This window comes from Semicossyphus pulcher, unplaced genomic scaffold, assembly GCF_022749685.1.
Source record: "Semicossyphus pulcher isolate SPU_LCO1_2020_fin unplaced genomic scaffold, fSemPul1.0.p SCAF_8, whole genome shotgun sequence".
Taxonomy (NCBI): Eukaryota; Metazoa; Chordata; class Actinopteri; order Labriformes; family Labridae; genus Semicossyphus; species Semicossyphus pulcher.
This window is the reverse complement of record NW_027211759.1, coordinates 27,513,322-27,530,558: the sequence shown is the minus strand read 5'-3', so window position 1 is coordinate 27,530,558 and position 17,237 is coordinate 27,513,322. Positions and strand designations below refer to the sequence as shown.

At 44.8% G+C, this 17,237-nt stretch overlaps 1 protein-coding gene across 1 annotated transcript in view; it reads right to left on the bottom strand.

Annotated features, from left to right (window-relative positions):
- Window positions 1-1,015: 1,015 nt before the first annotated feature.
- Window positions 1,016-17,237, bottom strand: part of LOC138612784 (neural-cadherin-like) — a 97,509-nt gene continuing 81,287 nt past the window's right edge. Inside the window, exons 27-33 of the mRNA XM_069686227.1 lie at window positions 14,544-14,727; window positions 14,093-14,259; window positions 11,511-11,775; window positions 10,690-10,873; window positions 9,160-9,410; window positions 2,614-2,768; window positions 1,016-2,000 (exon numbers count right to left, since the gene is read on the bottom strand). Of these exons, the coding sequence (XP_069542328.1) occupies window positions 1,434-2,000; window positions 2,614-2,768; window positions 9,160-9,410; window positions 10,690-10,873; window positions 11,511-11,775; window positions 14,093-14,259; window positions 14,544-14,727 (1,773 nt within the window). The 3' untranslated portion in view covers window positions 1,016-1,433. The remainder of the gene's footprint in view (window positions 2,001-2,613; window positions 2,769-9,159; window positions 9,411-10,689; window positions 10,874-11,510; window positions 11,776-14,092; window positions 14,260-14,543; window positions 14,728-17,237) is intronic.

Below are 17,237 nucleotides of genomic sequence, written 5' to 3'. Positions count from 1 at the left end.
CTTGGACAACTTTTAATAAGTGTAATTATGTAAGAGCTAAATAATAATTCATGATGCCAGAAACAGCCGTGAACTCATTCAAGGATCCTCAGATCCACCGTGGGAAATCCCGCAGATGTAAATCTGAGGTAATGAGCTGCCGTGGGTTTCACATGCAGTGCCACAGACGCGCCAGTAGGTGGCAGTGTGCATCCGTGCAACACGTCTGCATCCCAGAGCTCGCTCTTTAGCAGGACTGAATCAAACACAGATCATTAGTGATAATTATTAATAAACATATATAGGAGCAGAGTCACTGTAGCATGAACGCAGTGATGATGTTTGAGCTCACACAGAGATCTGATTATCTGTTTACTACAGCAACACTCATGAATACAAAGTGGACCAATGTGAAGCTCCTTAGACACAACAGGGGGGGTAACCCGTCCTCTCTGCCTCTCATGTTAGTGTGATGCTTTATTCGTTCAGACGTATGTGATACAGACATTTGCTGTGCGTGCTCTCTCAGCGGCTCCTCCAGTGTCACAGATGTTTGACTCCAGTTATGCTGGCTAATTAAGTGTGGTGTGGGGCGACCTGCAGGGACCCCCACGCTTTGAGTTCATCCTGGAGACTCCCAGAAGCTCAGGTCAGAAGGCTTCGGGCTGCGGACATGAATGATTAATCCTGAAATTGACTTTTCTCTTCTCATCAGAGAGCGCTGCTGTAAAAGCCGGCTGAGTAAGACAAGAACAGCTGTTCCAGGTTAGTTTTTAGTCATGCATGTTGTCATCCTAATAAAGGCCGACAGATCAACGTAGAAAGATTATTCATGTGAAGGTAATAAGGAAGACATCTTATTGGACTCTGTGTCTGCTGAACATTTTGCCTGACCAACATCTGATGATGAAAGACGGCTTGAACTTCAAAAAACGGAGATTTAACGATCACAAATGTGAACTGGTGTTTGAACAAGATCAAGCTCGTAATATTATCAAAGATAATGATTTATTTAAAAAGAAATGGATAATACAAATGAAACAAAATCATTTTGTCACATAAACGGTTTCATGAGTCATTGACAGCAGAAAGAATCCAGCGTCTCTGGCTGAAACTCGTCTGCCGAGACGTTACTCTTACAAGCGTGATGACATGAAGAGTTTGGACACAGGGCGCTTCCAAAAGTGCTGCCTGTGGAGTAAATACTGTACAGTGCAATGCCAAGTAAACAATACATCACATCTGGTCATTCATTGGTAAACATCTTTTATATCAAAGAACCGAAATGTTCAAAGTTTCATCAATACAGTACATTTATAGCAGACTTCACACAGACCCTGGGCATCCTCCCAGTCTCAGAGTATTTCACATTTAATTATCTCCCTTTGGAATTCCACCGACCGCTTCTGATTAGAGTTGCTTTTCTGCAACCTTCAGTTCTGTTTCTACGAGCCTCAGCCGCTCTTCTCGCAGTTCAGCTGCCCTCTGCTCTCCTTCACTTTGTCTCTCTGGGCCTCCGCAGTCTTGGAGTCTCCTCTCAAATCGCTCACCACGGCTCGCAGGGTTTTGAACCTGTCCAGCCGGCTGCTCTGGGCGGATTGAAGTCTGACCTCTGACCCCTGAGATGCACTGAGGGAGCTGAGGGAGCGCACCGCTGCCAGGCCGCGCTCCTTCCCGTTGGGACGGCGCGGCGTGGTCATGGTGCCCAGCTCCCCCGGGTGGTCCATGTCCCTGATGACCTCACACAGGTAGCGGGCCAAGTCCTGGCTGGAGAAGGAGAGGGTTTTCTGGGAGCGGCGGAAGGTCAGAGGGGACGGCAGTGATTCTGTCTCTGAGGGGGGGATGGCCAGGCGCAGGGCGATGGCTGCACTGCCATTCCCATTAGATACTCCCTTCTTGTTGTTGTCCTGGGGGAGCTTAGTCTGCGGGTAGGAGATGATGCTCTGTGGATAGCTGTAGCGCAGAGACTGTGCCGGGCTGGGCTGGAGGGAGCGCTGCAGCTCCACCATGTTGAAGGCATTCTGAGAGAACAGACAGAAACACGGAGAACGAGAGAAGGACAGAGGAGGAGAAAATAAATGTTTTTTTCTCCTGGGTAATCTTTTTGGGGAATTTAAGAGATAATGAAAAACAACATTGCCACATGACACCAATCTGCGCTCAGAGCAGCGTAGCTCAGCTAATGCCGCTGCTACCAAATGAACCTCTGCCTCAGTCTGAGACTTAGATCCAGCATGAAGGGAGAGACGATGGCTACAACAGCCCCATTGATTAGCCCAGTAATTAATTATCTGATTGCAGAGGAGAGAAAACTGCTATTACCACCACTATTAAAACAGAGGCATTAACAGCTATTGCTGTCTACTTGCTTAATTTCAGCTAATTGGCTCACATTCCTGGATCTCCAGGGAACTGGTATTTGGTTTCCATTTGCAGGCACCAACAAACAGCACTCTCTACAAAGTGTTAGCTGGTTTAGCTCCTGTTCTCCCGTACTTGTTTTATTCTTTAAAGGTCTGAAAATACACGATGATGACATTTAGAGTACATAAAAACAGACCTGAGAAGTCGAACAAGTGCCATATTTGTGTTCAGCAGAGCATCGTCTAAATAGCAGCATGTGTATGTGTTTACCTGGTCCTGCTCCCCTCCGCCTTCCTCGTCGTAGTTGAGCACATTTTCCCGGATGTCCTCCCACTCGCCGTGGTGCGCAGACACATGGTACACGCCCTCCTTCAGGCCTTTGTGCCTCCTCCAGCAGGAGTAGAGAAACAGGCCCAGCATCAACACTGAGGGGTGCCAGAGAGCAGGTTACCACAGCGGGGCGCTGACACATACTTACACTGAGATTGTCAGCAGAGAAACACATCTTTGGGTGTAAATGAAATTGACAACGTGAGCGGAAAGTGATGATTTAAAAAGTGAAGAACTAGTAAACATGACAGCGGCTGGACTGTGTGAATTTATGTATTTTCCATCAAATAGAAAATAACACCAAATGTAATAAATATGCAACACAGACTGACAGTATTTGCCTGCTAATAGATTTTCCATCACACTGATTTGTCCTGTGAGAGCACAGTTAAGACACACTAATGGACCACACATGGAAACACCTGTCCACCTCTTCCTCTCTCGTCTGCTTCCTGTCCTTACAGGGAGCGCAGGTCCTCGGAAACCTATTAACTGAATTCGAGCTCCTCCCAGCTCAAACTCAGAGCCTCAGTGGCTCGGCTGGACGTGCGGAGGAATCCTGGCAGAGTGGAGCAGGAAAAGGTCCTAAAGCATACACATCAATCACAGCTATTGTGTGCTGAATTATACAACATGCTGGACTGACCTTTAAAGTCCATTAATCTCAACCAATATTTTTCTCCCATCTGCCATCCCTCCTTCTGCTCCCCCTTTCTTGGTGTCTGTTTTTACAAGTTCACTCCTTCTTTTTCATCTTCCCTTTCTTGTCTCTCTGTGTTGGAGCTTCCCTCCTCTCATTAAGTCTTTCACTGTTGCTATTTTTCGGTTCCTCTCTGGCCTCCGTCTGGCCTCGGCTTTTATCTCTCGCACTAGATGGGATCCATTTCAACTAGAATAGTTTATATGGCGCGTGCTAAGTATCAGTTTAATTGGAAATCTTCTGAGAAATGCAAGGTAATCACATTAGTCTGAGTTTTTAAAGTAATTGCTTCGGAGGAGAATAATGCAGCGACGGCTCTTCGGGGTCACACTAACAGGCAGGTATTCATAAACAAAGATGGAAAAACAACTCCCGGAGAGCCAATCCCTCCCAAAAATGGTATCTCAATTAAAAATCATCATCTTTATGTCTTCACTGCTTCAACACCTGAGCTGCTATATTTCTATGCAGCCCTCACATCACAGAGAGAAAGATAGTAAGCTTCCCCCTCGCTCCTCAGCCGGCCGTCCTCGGTATGGGGTGGATTGAGAGCGGTATCGATCAGCTGACCCGGCCCCTTCACCGCTGCGCCACAGCGCCCTCGCAGAAAACACCAGAATCTCGATGAGGCCCGCCGTCTGGTTCTCCCCCTCACCTCTAGAATTACCTGCTCGGAGCTGCTGCCTGCAGGCCTCAGCATCACCTGAGCTCCTCCACACATCTCTATAGGCAAGGAGCTCGATACGCAGCACAGAGGGGCTGAAGCACACACACAATTAGACCCAGGTAAACACACACTAGTTGCCCCTACGCCTGGAGCCACTACTGCCCGGATTTATGTGTGTGTGTGTGTGTGTGTGTGTGTGTGTGTGTGCAGCTACATCCCAGAGAGATCAATATCAATCAGGCTGTAGAGCAAACATCGCAGTCATTCATCAATCCATAATGCTGCAGCCTCTCTGCCCTCTAACCGCTACGACGAACAGGGTATTATGATGTTAGCCCGGACTGGACTGTGCATTATGAACGAGTAAACAACTACAGCATCGGCACGATCACAAACATTTAACCCTTTCACTGCAGCTCCAGTCGGAGGATAATGAGGAAGAATGAGCAGCGAGACAAACGAAACATCGATGGAAGGCTGAAGCGGGAGAAAACTGACGAACAGGCGGAAGGAAATGAGACAGGTGAGAGATGAGGAGGAATCATTTATTTATAAATGTGTCAGAAATAAAAAGAACGGGCACTTTACATGAACACTTGGCATCCTGACTCCATATGGGACGCTAATTTCCTCCATTGCTCTAAAACCAAATGTGGGATTTGATGGTGGAGTAACGAGGCTCGGTCAGACGTCAGCTCATCCGCTCCGTCAATAACACGCTCTGAACTCTGCTCGCTCTGTGATGGCTTATGTAAAACTTAATAATGGATGATCAGTTTAACTTTTAATGCACGTTGAGACAGAGAAGGAGTCCCCCTTTAATTTAGCACCAAGTTAGCAGTCTGGCTCGGTGCGGCGTGTGTGAGCGTGTATTTATGGCAGTGGTTCCTGTGGTGATGAGGGTCGTCATTAAACAACTACACACTGTATAAAGCAGCTGTTCATTAAACCCCACCACTGGATTCATTCTGTTTCCACATTCAGGAGGTGAAGCTGCTTCTTCTTCCTGCTCTCACTGTGAAAAGTCGAATTGTTCAGTTTGTTTTGTTCGTTTTTTCAGGGTGTGAAAATGTAATAACAGGTGAGCAAAGACAGCTCTTTCCAATCTGAATTATACAGAGGAGCAGTCGCTGATTCTCGCTCAGGCGAAAAGTCTGAGTCTTGAATATAAATGACTCTCCGGCGACAGCGGCCAAGCTGCTTCAAATGGTCTGCACCTTCTTTTACTTAGCATGCAAGCAACACATGAATTTTCATGAAGGATGCCAAGGCCACGCTTTATCATCTTTGAATTCATTATCAAATATTGAAGACTGCTTTATACGTTTCACTCTCAAGTGTCAGAATAACTGATGTCCCAATCCTCGCCTCATGCCCTGCAGGGACTGTTGAGTCAGTTATAAAGGCAGGGACAGCGTATTGAATTGCCCCGCCGCTTTATAAGCTCGTCTCTGACAGAAAGACTCATAAACAGTGATGTGGCCCTACAGAGGGGAGTGAGTGCAACAACATGCAACTGCTCTCACACACCAGCACGTCTGCCTTTTCTCTGTGAGGACCAGGAAACGATCACAGCTCCTTAGCTGCAGAGCCTAAATCTAACATAATTAAGTCACCGCTCTGCTCAGCCCTACGAAGGGATAAAAGCAATAGATCATCTTTTTGTCACCGTGTGGTGCCGTGTGTTGAAATATCAATGCATATACATTTAAAAAGCCCCGCCGGCAGCAGACGTGGGAAGATATTGAATCTAGATCCTATTAGATTTTTACAATCCTTATGACACCGTAAACCAAGCGGTGTTTTTTCTGCACACAGGCCGGTGTCATCCGACTGTAACCGGCTCCAGAGCTGAAACAGCAGCTGATTAAATACCAGTAAATTAATAAGCAACTATTTTCATAACAAGTTAATAATTTGGGCAATTTTTTAAGCAAAACATCAGTTTTTGGTAAATATCACATTTCCTCAGTTTATTTCCAATACTGTAACTTGAATGTTTGGGACCGCTGATCTGCAGCCACATTTTGTCACATTTTACTGGGCATGTTCTCTAATTTAAAGAATAACAGATTATTTAAGATGTATTTATTATAAAAAGGTATTTTACAGCCTTTCTCTCAGTTAAAACTGATAATTGCGTCTCCTTGGCTGAAATATTAACTTCTGGTGTTCCTCAGGGCTCAATGTTCGGCTCTCTGTTTATATTTCTTTCCTTTTTTAAACAGTCTTTTCTCTGCCTACGATGCCAGATGACCCAGCTGGCTTTACTTCTTTAAGCCTCCGTCTCACTGACTTTAAATTCTCTAAGTCATAAAACTTTTTTGCAAATAAAACAGAACCAAAGCAGATGTTCTACTTTTTAATTCCCTGAACTGAGTGAAATTTTGATGCAGCGCAGAAATAAACTGGTTTAAAAATGCCTTCTTATACTAAAATAATGTACGCACACATTGTTTTGTAAGGTCACACATGTATTCATGCCTTCTTGCCTAAAACACTACGTATTCTTTTACAAAACTCAAGACTTAAAAATGCAGCAGCTCAGCTCCGTGCAGGCACTACAAAGAGACAACAGAACCCTCGTCTTATACGCACTGATCTTAACATTCTGCTCCTCACCTGCAGCACAAAGCAGTCAATGGTCGGGGGCTGGTATACATCTTTGAACTTATGACCCCGAACATGTCAGAGAGCAGCGTTAGATCATCCAATAAGTTGAAGTCTTCAAAGGGAAACTTTTTTAGTGAGGGCCCTCAAACTCCCACAGCGGGTGCTCGCCACGTCTGATTTAACTTTCACATATTTAACAATAACTTCCTCTTAAAGAAGCTCTCACTTCGTTCTCTGCCTCACCAGCATATCATTCTTGTGATGTGAACTTTAAACGCATATTGCTGACTTTTGTTCTGCCCACACACTCTTTTAACTACATGTTAATAATTTCCTTTGCTCTTATTTTCGCCGTTAATTTATGAAAAATATGATTGTTGATGTGTTAAACATCTCTGCCACACTAAAGATGTATTATTTACACTGGTGGGAGCGTTTATTATTAATGGAGCGACGCCTGCGAGCTGGTTCAGACAGATTTCACACCTGACATGCATCACTCTCCACAGTCACCTAACAAACACTTCCTCCCAATGTGGCGTCTATTTAAGCTGCAGGATTCCCGCTCTCTCCCTCTGCTCTGTCATTGCCGCCGCTGCCCTGCACCAGTACTGCACCCCAGCATCCACCTGCAGGCTTCGGCTAGGAGGGTTTAAGATATTATCTCCTCACTCCTCAGACTTCTGCATGTAAAATAAATCTGTGAGGAGGGATTAGGTCGGAGCCGAGCTGCCAAACACAAGTTGTGTTCTGATGCTGCATCAAACACTTCACACTATCACAAACATGAGATGTCTGACTGAACTGTCGACCTGACCCGAGCTACAAACCAGTCTCACACAGACGTGATGTTATTGGTCAATCATTTAAGAGCAAATTAAATCATAAACTAGAAAACTATGAAACTTATGAGAAACTTTTAACCTGACTGGATTTATATTGAAGTTATTTTTCCATAAATCACAATGATTTAACTTGTAGTTTCTCGAGCAGTAAATAAGCACAGAAGAACTTTTAAGGAAGGTTTAATTAGATTAATTTTAAGGATTACATGCTGAATTATGGTTCCTGCCTAGGCTCATTAAAGCCGCTGGATTATCTCAGAATGCTTTGTTATCAAGATTAAAACTCTTTAAAGTTGATGTACAGATACTTTAAGGTGCATTACATGTGCTAAAACACAGCAAAATAAAGCTGTGCAGTGTTATTCTGCAGCCTGCTCTCACATTTTAAAACAACCCAATGGGAAAAATAGTTAGGCCACATCCAATGTTTTTCAGAGTAATTGGCACAAAGATGTTGTTGTGAATGATTAATAGCTTCTTGCATTTTGCTGATTACCCTGCTGGCTACTCTTCTTGTTAAATTAGAGCTAAAACTGCTGCCACATGTTTTACCCAAACTATCCCTTTCACCTACAATCCCTCCATTGTAACAAGTTTAACCCCCGATTGTGATAGACAAACTTTATGTCAGACTTTAACCTAACCTAACTACGGTGGCCAACAAGGGCAGTCGCGCTGCAGCGCCCCCTACAGGTCTGGAGCAGTTCCGTTGTGTTGACTGGATCTGCCGTGTTTTTCTTTTGCATGTGTTTTCTGTGTTTCTGACTTTGCATCGTTTCTGTATTTGCAGCGTGCTCGATGCTGATGCATTTGTTTCGGTCTTTTGCAGCACGTTTCTGAATTTGCAGCCTGTTTTTTCTAATGGAAACCGTTTGTGCCGTTGCATTGCGATTGCCCTTGTCAGCCACCGTAGCTAACCCTGGAAGAATCTGGTGAAAGTGAGGGACAATAAGAATCTGACTTTACTTCTGAGGTTCTTTTTGTTGTAGGTGAACCCTGATTACAGATCCAAGCAGTGTACATCAGACCAAAGTGCACAACATAGACACATTCATAGTGACTTGGGAAAAACAGAAATGAACACAGAAATGTGAAAGCAAAGACAAAAAAAAGACATCAAGCGAGTACAATGAGAGGACAGTGGGATATAAAATAAGTTGGAGAGATAAAAAGTAAGGCTGAGCGTGAAATTGACTTCAGAGGGTAACATTGAGAGAGACGGGGGACACAGAGGTGATGAGAAATAAAGAAACGCTCATAAAGAAACTCTGAAACAGATTCTCACGGGGCTTTAGCTTCTCTGTGAATCACAAATTAAGACATTCAGTGTTTCCCTTCCTGCGTCTCTGATATCACCAACCTCCAATGGAGAAATCACTTCCTGCTACAACTCAAGAGATCAATACGGCTACTAGATATGTGCATGTAGATTTCACAGAACCAGGCAGAGGTGGAAAACAAATGAAACAGTGGATGTTACAGAGAAATGCAGGAATTACTGCATGACGATGAGAACAAAGAAAATACAACAGGGTGAAAATCAAAGAGCAAAGATGAGAAGGAAAGACAAAAACAAACAAACACATACATATGAAAACATGACAGAGATGATGACAGCGTCTGTTACCACAGGTAGAAGAGGACATATTCCACATAGCTACCTAGAAAGGCCATGACACAGATGCTGATGGCGAACATGGAGCTGAGGCTCAGGGTGTTGCCGTCCTCGTTGTGGAACATGGCGAGCGTCACCTCGCAGTGGCGTCCCCGGTAGCCCTCGCTGCAGTGGCACGTGTAGCGGGACGGAGAGTGAGCCACACAGGCGCCGTGGCGGCACGGCCGGCTGGCACACAGCGTGTAGACACACACCTTGCCCAAGGAGCTCTCTTTGGTGAGGTGGCCTGCGGGGCACCTGTGCACAGACGAGACAGCATAGTGTAAAGCAAAGCCAAGAGACACTTGGGAAGCTGTCAGATAAAAGCAGCACTGAATTCTACAGACTTATGAAACCTAAGCTGACAGTGTAAAACTAAATCCCCCGGGAGTTACACCTCGTATTTCAGATTCAAAGATATGCTCTTTGATGGTTACACAGAGGCGACTGTACTCTAACAGAAAGAAAGAGAAGAAGAAAGCAACAAAGTGAGATTGGCTCTGCAGTGGTACTCCCACAGTATATTTGTACAAAATATCCCCTGAATATCACTCAGCCCTGCCCCCTGCTTCTCGCGGTGCTTTGTAACCTGAGGCTGTGCTGCAATCACAGAATGTGGATATCCAACCGCAGTGAAAAGTCTCACACTGGTTCAGCGTCTTGAAATCACAGCCAGGAGAGGTCCCGCAGAGTTTAAAGGGACAGCCGACACTCTGACACTTCCTGCTGTTAGACACTATTTTCTCAGGTTGACACACTATTACGCACTCGGAGTAACAGGCCGAACAGACCAGCTGCCACCTGCTGGACAGTCTGATGTTGAGTTGACCTCAACAACCCACAGGGCTTTATAATCACTGTAAGACGCACAAACATTTATATTGACTTATAAGTGGACGTTTGATCCTTGGCTGTTCGTGCATGTGGAATCATGAATGTTGCATACAGATGTGTCTGTATTCAGGTCAGGATGATGTGCAGGGTCGACGTCAGAGCTCCCTCATCATGGAGGAGGATAAAGTACCAGCTCTGAAGGATCCGTCGCAACCCGACAACCCAAACATTGTTCTTTTACTGTCTCATAACTGAGCGAAGAATTACAGCTTATTAAACATTCATTATGAAGTTATGAGTCACTTTTTTTAAACCTTTCTCAAGGTCAACTTATGAGATTAGATCAGATTTCTTTCTTTCTTTCTTTGCTCCTTCGTTATTTGAACACTTGAACACATATACATTCTGATTGCCAGAAATTGTTCAGGTATTTAAATGATGATAAACAGGACTTAAATTAATGAGACCCTGAGCTGCAGCGTTTTTTTCCGACTGTGGATAATTACATTCAGTGTTCTGAAAGGTTATATTCTTTTATCCTCCTGCTGCAGGAAATCCATATTGTGTGAGTGTGCTGGTCTTCACACTGTGTCTAAATGCAATTAGCAGGTTGAGTGCAGGTGTTGCTGATATTTTTAGTCCTCGTCTCTGGATGTATGTGTGCAGAACATGCCCGGTTATCTACTTTGTATATTTACGGCACCTGCACTCATGATGTCTCCAGAGGTCCACGCAGACTAAAGGAGGCGAGCAGTGATGTTTCCTGCAGGCGTCTGAAGAGCAGCCGACAGAGACGCCCTGTGAGGTGACCACCTGAAGCCCCTCTGAAGACTGCTCCCGATCCAGGGGGACGGAGCGGCCGTTAAACCTCAGATCTCGCAGACAGCCTGATGGAGAGGAAAAAAGACGAAGAGAGGGAGTTTATAACGTCAAAAAGACGCACTAAGACACCAGGCTAAATCTTTCATGGACACACATTTACACCCAGGCAGAGGTGTAAGCTCTAATACACACACACACGCACGCATTGATAAATAGACCCGCTGACACACCTGCAGAGCAACACACACACACACACACACACACACACACACACACTCTCGTGCATGCAAACAGCCAAACAGCCGGAGGCTAAGCTGTCAGCATGGACTTCTTTTTTTTGCAGGATATTTTCTCTGCTGGTTAGTTTGCTCTCTCTGTGGGAAGCATGCGAGTGAACACATCATTTAAACACAGATCAGTGCCACTGACTCGCTCTCTCTCATCTGCTTAACTAAGGGATCCAAACACCTTTGGGCAGGTTGTGAAATGTAGAAGCATCAGCAGGCGGTGATGAAAAATACTAAATCATTCATACGTCCATCACTTTTAACAGGTATTCAAGCAAGGTAAAGAACCACACCTGTTAGTATGTGTTAACACTCTATTTACACTAGGCCTGTTCATTTATTTACTTCATTGACAATTAATCAATTTCACTCGTTTATCCTCATATCCACCGATAACCTGTGAGCAGCCACCCACCGAGGAAGCTCCGGTTGTGTCCTGAGGGGAAAGAGTTTCCGAGCATCACGGCGGAGGGGTCGATGATGATCTCCTGACTCTGCCCGGGGGAGGCCGTGACCTCCCGTCGCCCCCCGCCTCCGTCCAGTCGCAGGGTGAACTCTCTGCCAAAGCGGTCCAGCTCCACCTCGTGCCACTCTCCATCGGAGAGGCGGTGGTGGGGCAGCGTCAGGTTGTAGTCTCCGTCTCCGAGGTTGTAGAACACAGCCGGCAGACCCTGAATAACCTGGGATACAGAGCAGAGCTTTGCTGATTTGATGGCATTCAAACAGACAAGAGAACATAATGACTAAGAAATAATAAAGATGCTTTAATTTAATGGCTGGGCTCCAAATTAGAGCAACAAAATCCTGCTGTCTGACTGCATATTGCAGACTCCTGCATGGCTGAATAAGCCGCTCTGTAGTGAGGCTTTTCATATTAGTGTGGATTTCAGGGCTTATAATGGTTGTGTGAACACAACTGTAAAATGGGGTGACACAAATTCTAAACCAGCAGACCTGGACTCCTGCCATATTGTGCCGCGTTGATGGGCAAAAACAGATCTTGTGAATAACAACATCATAAGAAGTAGGCCAGCTCCCGCGGTGGAGCGAAGGCAGCTAAAGGTTGGGCAAAACAAGAACTGTGATATTTAACTACACAGACAAAGGTTCTCTGTTGTGAACCTGAAAGAAGAAATGAAAATTTCAGTGGTAACAATTAAATTAACAATTTTGCTGCGATGATGCTTTGCAGAGCGTCCGTACACATCAGTGCTCGGCAGAGGCCGGAGTCATCCCGAAGGGAAGGTATACAAGAAACAACAATTATCTTCAGCAGTTAAGGATGAGCAAACACAATGGACTCAACCAATGAGGGGCTCCCATAACTGCAGCTCGTACATGTCCAAGGCTTAATTGGAAACAGTGGGGCAAGATAATTCACATTCAGCCCGGCCTGCATTAACTATTGCTCCCTCAGCATGGGCATCTCCAATGAGTCTCCCCCACTGGACACTCACACACAGTAAAGCTGACTGTGCTCTCCCCAGCGCCACATCCTGCCCTCAAGTCCACAACAAAAATGAGCAAAGGACAAAGGACTCAATCAATAGTCAGGGAGAAATCTGATTACAGACACTTTGTGCAGAGCCCGCAGAGATGTGTGCAGCCACCATTAAGCACAAAATGTTCAAGCGAGCGTCCGAGTTTCCACAGAAGTTTTCACATTTAATGCACAGTCTCTGTGATCGTAGAGTTCTGCTCTTTTTAAGTCTCACTGGTCTTTGAAAAGTAACTAAGCACCAGTCACTCCAAAAACGGCTTCATAGACGGCATTAGAAAAATGTTTTCTTTACAGAGACACTAGATTCCTTGGAGAGCTGCGTGCTGTTCATACCCAGCTCGCCCCTGATAACCTTTGTGTGAAAGCGTGCTTATTTATTCAGTGTGCACTCTATCCCATATCTACCCTTAAGAAAGAGAGGGGAGAGAGGCAGCCCTTTAAATTAGGGCTTGTTGTCGGCAAACACTACAGACTTCTGCTCGAGTGTTTCTAAGAGCTTTGAGACAACCGGGCTGAAAATGCTTCAGCGTGCAGCCGCGGACAGACATCACTTGTTTCATACAGCTCACCAATTCAGCTCCAGAGAGGATTCACAGCAAACACACAGCAAAGGCTACAGACTTTTCCTTTTCCTGTCACTGTGGGACTGCAACCAGGGGACGGGACAGCATTGTTTTTCTTCATGTAGTGTAAGGACCCGCAGAAAAACAAGGGATGATTCTTTAAACAATGCTGTCTAACAAATAACAAGCACAAAGACAAGGTGTGTTCAAAGACGGACCAGCGGTGTGGAATCACCAGAACAGAGACAGGTTCACCGCACACACCTGACCTGTGGGTTAGCCAAAAGTGACAGACCTAACAGAGCTATTTATTCCAGGTGCTTCACACTCTGCCTGTCAGTCAATGAGACGAAGGGCTTCGACAGGCAACAATGGCTTCATCTCCACTCAGCAACGTGTCAGGCAGCAGAGAAATGCTATTATGGTGCTTTGGCAAAGCGAAGCCGACTTTTCTCCTGAAGAAACGCTCTGTGTGAGCACCACTCCACCCCAGGTGTGGCAAAGCGAGCAGCATGACTTTGAGCTCAGCACTTGAAGCAAGCTGTGTCAGAACCCTCGAGTGCAGAGCAGGGGATCTGACCTTCACTCGGCCCTCCAATCATCGCGCACAGCCTCGCTTTCTTACTCGATTGTGTTTGAAACATTAACCACAGACAGAAATAACCTTGAATAACCAAGGCCTAATTTTTTTAATAGCAGCCTCTCAATAGCAGCCTTCTGCAGACTTATTCAAAGACATTGTGGAAAACATACATATGTCAATCATCAGCCCCTTTAGTATCCGCCCACATGTCCTCCACCCTGATATTACTCACTCTCAGCCTGACAGGAGATTGCATCAATAATCGTTCGGGCTCTTATTATCATTTAAAGGCCCACAAACGAGACAATCAGAGCTATCGAGGTGCAGGGGTGTGCCCGGCTGTGACTCACCTCTAAACGCAGGTACTCATTCTGCTCCTGGGAAAGCAGACTGAAGAGGACTCCAGAGGCGGCACGTGTCCGAACGCCAACCTGCACCCTCGTCTGTCGCGCCGGCAGCGACCACAGGAGCTGGAACTGAATGTGGCTTCGGCCGTCGAAGGAGAACTCTGGAGCCGCTTGTCAATCAAAAAGCACACAAGGCTCGTTTAATTAATTCAGCTGTCATGTGGGAAATAGTGGAGGATATCACAGCGAGGACGTGCTGTTCTGCTGAAGCACTTTATGTGAGGCGAGGTTATCTTCCTGCAGCAGCAAAGTGACATTTTAGAACGCAGAATTTCTCACATTTCCCAGTTGGATTGTGCGCTTTGTGAGGCTTAAAGCGCGTGACTCCACAGAGGTCTCACTCGACTTTCCCTGAAAACCTCCTGGTCAGTTTTAAGCTCTTCAAAATACTCACCTTGTTCACACTGAGGGCCTGTGAACCCCGGGTCACACAGGCAGCTGACGGAGCCCCACTCGCCCTGACAGCGACCCCTCTTTCCACAGGAGGGGAGATGCTCCGTGTTGGTGCAGTGGTCATCAATAAGAGAGCAGCCCGGCACAGTGTTGGCAGATTCAGCAGGAGAACCAAGGTCATAGAGCTGAATGAAAGAAGATGAAGAAAAATATAAAGAGGAATCTTAGCAGAGGGAGGGAAATGTACCTCTCTCCCTGCAGGAACCGTGGATGAGTGAAAGAAAATGTGATTGCAGAAAATTGTATCTTATAATTACATGTAAGATACTTCCGAATAAAATCTATAATACATGAAAATGAAAGAAAATGTGATTGCAGAAAATTGTATCTTATAATTACATGTAAGATACTTCCGAATAAAATCTGCTTATTGCTTGTTTAATGATATATTGCATCTCGATTCATCTTTTCTCAAAGGTGGTTTTTATTATAAATTATCTGCATTCGTATAAAGACCGGATATTAAAGTGTCACAGCAGCAACAACAAAAAAAGGAATGTAACAAGAAGACCTTACACTTCCTGAACTCCGACTATAAAAAATAAAAACTGACATGCTTTAAACAAAACCTAAAGAGTATGAATGTCTATTGTTTAAACAATTAAGATGTAAAATACGATTGAGTTGCAATAAAGCAATAAACAACTGCAGGCAGAGTCAGGTGTTTGTCTGCAGCCGACTGTTTTAGCTGCATGAAAATCAGGTTACTGCAGCAGAACAATCTCGTGGATGCCTCTCAGTGCAAAGATAATACTGCTGAGTTGTTAGCTGTGTTGATGTTTAATGCATTGGTAATATACCTCTTCTTTCACAGAGGCAGGAGTGCTTGGATTAAGTACTGCACCTTGGTACAATTTGGGGTGCTGCTGTACAGTTTTATAATTCCACTCAGCTTCATCTTACAGGCAAATATTGTACCTTTTAGTGCATTACATTATCTATGTAACAGCTACAAATGTAAATACCCAGCAGTATATAGAGTTCACACATTTAGCTTCATGTAACAATCTGCAGTTTAACATCTAAATCCTGCATATACAGTCCTGCATCAGTCAATTAACCAGTGACTTTGTTTTGCTTTATAAAACTTAAGATTAGTACGGAAGCCCTGAGTGGACATGCATCCATATATTTTATTAACTACTAATAATGAGTAATTACAGGTTGTTTTCTCAAGAGCTGCAAAAGCACAAAACAAACATATAAATAGGCTTAACTTAGTGTGTTTTTCCGAATATAAGATGACCCTGATCTAAAGACACCCACCCCCCCTTTTTTTCCAAGATTTTTTTTTTCCCCAAAAACACTCTTTTAAGACCAAATTTGTTTTTATAAAGACACAATTTTGTTTGACCTTTTAAATAAAATCCCCTGTTAGATAAATCGTTGACCATGAAGTGAGGACTGTTAATAGGGCAGTGTGAAACAGCTGGATGACAGCTCTGCTAACGGGCAGACCTTCGCTCTGTTCAGTAACACTCACACACTCTGTGGTCAGTCTCTTAAGTGGCTGCTTTGAGGACCACGGTACGATTTTCTCTGTTAGCATCGGTTAGCTAACACAGTTTTAAGACGTAGCGGTATGGTGGCCTGTTGCGGTGTTTTTCCAGGCTGAGGAGGGCTAAGCCCGCTGAGAGCGCAGGAGGATGGGGCACTGAGCTCCTCTGCTAGAAACGGGTATACGGCTTGTATGGTGGCCCGTGATCTTTTTGGGCTCTCCATTTTCAGACATTACACTCTGTGAACAATTCTCGTAGCCTCCTGATACCCGAGCTTTTGTTTGGCATGCATTTTTAATTTCTCCTACCTTTTGGGGATTAATAGGACCTAATAAGTATGAAAGCTAAGAATTGTCTTTGTGTTACATTGAAAAAGTCCCAATGTCCTCATGTGAGTACCTTGTGTGTAACGGTGTTGTAGCTTGTTGCTATTGATAAAATTAGTCCAATTTGTCTGCCGTATCAAGCTACAACTGTTAATACGCATTTAATAAACAAGTTTCAATCATAAAATCTGAAGAGGTTTTGTACCTGGTTGGGTTTTCTGTAGAGACCGACTGTAACACATTTTGGTCGGGATCACGGCCATCTTGAATGTATACTGATCAGCGTAATTTGCTTTTGTGACCACAGGGTGGAGGACAAAGTGTCCATGAATGAGACCAATGGGTCTAAGTTTCGTAGAATTAAACATTATGGTGCTGTGAAGCCAAAATGTATTGTCCCCGTATGAGGACGCAGGGTCTCAGGAGGTTAAATTGACATCCTAGCTCCACCTCAGTTGTTGTTTAACCTGTTCCGGACGATCCCTGTGTCTCTCCATGTCATGAGGGGTACACTCGCTTAACAGATATGATCCCACTTTTTCAGATGTATGTCTTATATTCGGACCAAAACGGCCCTCATCAGTGTGGGCGATGGCAGCATGGCATGTCCTGGTCTGTGATATCACAGAGAGCAGCCTGTTGTTCTGTTTTATAGATCACCCGGAGATTATCCTGTTATCGCGAGAAAACAACTGAAATGAACTTGTTATCACAGGAAAGTAAATAATATACATTGATGCATGTCCTCTTAGGGCTTCTGTACATGAGTACAGAGTGCAGGATAAAGCTCAAATGACTCATTCCTTCCAA